At 36.5% G+C, this 3852-nt stretch overlaps 1 protein-coding gene across 3 annotated transcripts in view; it reads left to right on the forward strand.

Moving 5' to 3' along the window:
• Positions 1-3852, forward strand: part of NRG3 (neuregulin 3) — a 1286298-nt gene that overhangs the window by 1118700 nt on the left and 163746 nt on the right. For 2 of the 3 annotated variants that reach the window (XM_012647963.1, XM_012647970.1), the window contains exon 4: positions 85-111. In XM_012647963.1, the coding sequence (XP_012503417.1) occupies positions 85-111 (27 nt within the window). The remainder of the gene's footprint in view (positions 1-84; positions 112-3852) is intronic. The other variant, XM_012647980.1, reaches the window with a different exon arrangement.

Here is a 3852-nt window from a genome sequence, read left to right on the forward strand (position 1 = left end):
CAGCATTGATTTCTGTATGTGGAATTTTTTCTAACCTTTTTCTCTTTTTCTGTTCCCCTTCCTTCCATGCTGACTTCGGTGTAGCAGACCATTTGGGGATTGAATTCATGGGTAAGACTCAACAATTTGCTTATTTAATATCCTATAAAAGCTAAGTTTTATCATGTACATAGTGTTCTCCTTCCCCATCTGATTATAATTGAAATGTCTCATTATCAGATGCTATTAGTAATAAAAAATGCTTTTGTTGATTTTTCACTAAGTAATGGCTCGAAATGAAAGACTTAACTACTTATCGAGAAGGCAATTTAATGTTAAGTGCAGCTTCTGGAATCATACAGAAGTTGAATTTGGCTCCTGGCTTTGATTGTTTCCTCTAATTCTCAATTTTCTTATCTGTAAAATAGGGATAATAATAGTTTCTATTTTACAGCACATGTGAATTGCTTAGCAGGGTGTCTGCAACATGGCAAACACTCAATAAGTGATAGAAAATAATGGTTTTTAATGTCAATTTTTGTTATTTTCTTTTCTAGTTCCTTTTCCTTTCACATGAGGACTACTTTGGCTATATTTTGGTATCAACCTTAATTTGGAGTGTGGGCTATTAAACACTTCCATTTACAAAATTAATGTATTTCTTTTAAAGTATTTGCAGTGAGTGGCATGCTTTTTAAAGCATTACAATGCCTTCCATGGGCATTATTTTCTATACTTAGAGATAATTGCATTAACTTAGACAATTATGTTAAATGAAAAAAAAAATTACTTAAATGAAAAAAGAGCCTTCCGTAAGGTTCAAAGTGCATTGCTGTATAGGACCAGAAAGATACTCAGGAGTTAATTAGGGAAATTGAAAAGATCCAAATTTCAATCCAGATTCATCATGATCTACATGTATGGCTTTTGTTGAATTTCAGATTTTCTCTCTTAGATGATGTGGATATGAATACTTGCTTCATACATGAATACGTTTATTTTGATAACACTTGTATATGTACTCGTATTAATTTATCCATTCACCCATTTATTCAGTAAATGTTTATCAAGTCATTATAAGCAAAGAAAAAATGCAAAATGCTAAAGATAAAATAGGGAGTAAAAATGGACAAAAAACCTAGTCCAAAGGATCTTTTAGTGTAGTAATCTTACAGATGATGATCAGGTAATAAAACTTAAATAAAATTACAAATTTCTTAATGTCTACTCCAGGCAAAATGCTATTGGCTTTGACTAGTGTTATGATAGAAAATATGGGGAGAAGTTGATAGATATTTGGGAGGCAACATTAACAAGTGCTTGAGAAGGACTGATGTTGAAGGTGGAAGGAGGGAGATTGTCAAAGATGACTGCATGGTTACAGTACGCATATGTAGATACGAGGTGGGTCACTGAGAAAGAATACTGACAGAAGAAAAGATTTATGGGAGATGTTTACTAGATTAGGTGTGTGGAAATGTTGAGTTTGGGGTGCCTTTTTCATATTCAGGAAAAGATGCTAAGTTGGTAGTTGTATTTCTGGAAGTGTTGAGGGTTGGTTAGAGTTTAGTGATTGCATCTTTATACTGGAATTGGTCTTCCATGTTATATTACTCATTAGTGCTCTAATATCTGGATATTACATCATAGAAAAAAAAGGCAGACAGATCGATTCCTGCAGGTTTGGGGTTTTGCTAAATATATGTAAATGAAAGTCAGAAGAGCAACGAAATTCAGGGTATTATTCAAATGAAGCACCATGGAATCTAAGGTAGATGTGAAGGGAAATGAAGAAAGTATGACTGTCTCAGTGAAATCAATTAATAGTCATCTTGGCAGTGCTTGAGCCAGTTGATGAAATGGAGAGGAGACTACAGTCATGTGGCAGTTTGGTTGATACTGATTTTGAAGATGGAGGAGTTATAGGAGATGACAGTTTTCAAAGTATTCCTATGTGAGTGAGTAACCAAACTGAGGTAGAGGAGGAAATAATTTGAAACTATAGGTCAAGGATTTAAAGGATGTGGCTTTGGAGAGGTTATCTAAGTGGATATTACAGTTACTCATAATGGGTTGGGATAGAGGGAAAAAATGTTTGTTTTATGCTAAAGTCTCCAATAAGTGAGATGGACTGTATTGGAGTCTAGTAGATGACAACGAAGAACGTTTATTATATAAAGGTAAGGATAATGTTAGCTGCATCAAAAGATAGTGTCCACAGTATTATAATGGCTCAAGCACAGTAGCAATTGATTTCCTGCTACTACTTTTTTCCTGTCCACGGTAGGTGTTTTTACCTGCCCAAAGTAGCAAATGACAAGCTTTCATTCAAACAGTCAATCAGGGATCCAGGCTTCTTCCATCTTATGGTTTCAATATCATCTAGGTTTTCTTGTCATCTGCATCTAGCCAGCAAATGGGGAAAGAGAACTTAGCAGACATATATCTACTTCTTAAAAGACCTAAGTCTAAAAGGGCTCATGTCATTTTTTGATTAACTTTCTATTAGCTAGAGCTAAATCACATTGCCACATCTTCCTGCAGGAGAGGCTCAGACATGGAAGCTTACTGGCTCCAAGAGAAAGAAGGAAATGAATTTTTAGTAATCTCTGCCAGAGTGTGGATGGCATAAATTTCAAAGGAACAGAATTTTCACAAGAAACAAGTACTTTACAACCCAGCAGGACAGATCCCTAACTTTGAGAGTGAGAAAATAAAAACAGCTTTTGACAGAGGTAGAGCAGAATTGGTCTTTTCAGGCAAGATCCAGGTTTCAGTTAAAATAGGAAGAAAGAAAGAATCAAAGAAGAGGCTGAGAATGCAGAGGGGGTGCTGCTGATGTGAATAAGCAATTTGGGTGAGGCAAGTGGAGAATTTAGTCAGTCGAAGAAGAGTAAAAATCTGAGTCATGGGCCACAAATTGCAGAAAATTGTGGGTATGGTTGTGCAGTAGAGTATGCATTTTTGAGAAGGGCACACAATTTGTACTCTCCTCCCTCACTGAGGATGGCAGGGATTAGTGTCATGGAAGTATTAGCGTCAATAGCCATGTTGAGGAAAATAGGCACTAGGCCTTGCATCCAGAGAAATTAGCCCCAGAGGGCTGTGGTGACTGCAGGCTCAGAGAATAGAGGCTCCATATGTCATTTAGCAGAATGTCCACAGATGCAGAAAACACTGCATGGCTGATCGTGGGCGGGGGTAGCTTCAGATCCCACAGGAAATGTGGCTGTGGGTATAGCAAACTAAAATTGCTACACATATGTTAACCATCACTGTCAAAAGAAATGGACCAATCTCCATCCTATTGTGCTTTGTCTCAGGACCTCTGGAGGCGCTGGCAACTCACAGGGTAACAGTTTGCTACAGAATCAAAATATGCATTAAGAGGTCTGCATTAGAACTCATTTAAAGGAATGTAGTTACTGATATGGAAAAAATTATAGGTTATCATGTATTTCATCCACATGAATCTCAAGCCTAAGGTTAGGTGAGTTTTGCAAAAGTTAGAGTCAAATCATAGCTATAAAGCCTTTTGGGCAATGAGTTTTCAGTGTGTGATTATTTGACTCTAGCAGTGGAGATTGCCTTGGAGGGAAGGATTGAGCAACAACTCAGAGTTAAAGGCAGTGGGCAGTATGTGTATAGATAAAATCAACTAATGAGGGATGGTTTGAAATGGTGACTAGGTTTACAGACTTAGTGAATATACTCTTTTCACTAATTCACCCACACAGGTTGCTCTAACTAAATATGTAAAATTCTGTTTGTTGCTTTGGAAACAAATATCTTCAGATTTAACTTGTGATTGAAAAATCCATATTTGTAAAATTTCTTCTATTGAAGGTGCTATCATCCCAACTAATATGGCAT

The sequence above is a fragment of the Propithecus coquereli genome, unplaced genomic scaffold (assembly GCF_000956105.1).
Source record: "Propithecus coquereli isolate 6110/MARCELLA unplaced genomic scaffold, Pcoq_1.0 Scaffold109, whole genome shotgun sequence".
Classification (NCBI taxonomy): Eukaryota; Metazoa; Chordata; class Mammalia; order Primates; family Indriidae; genus Propithecus; species Propithecus coquereli.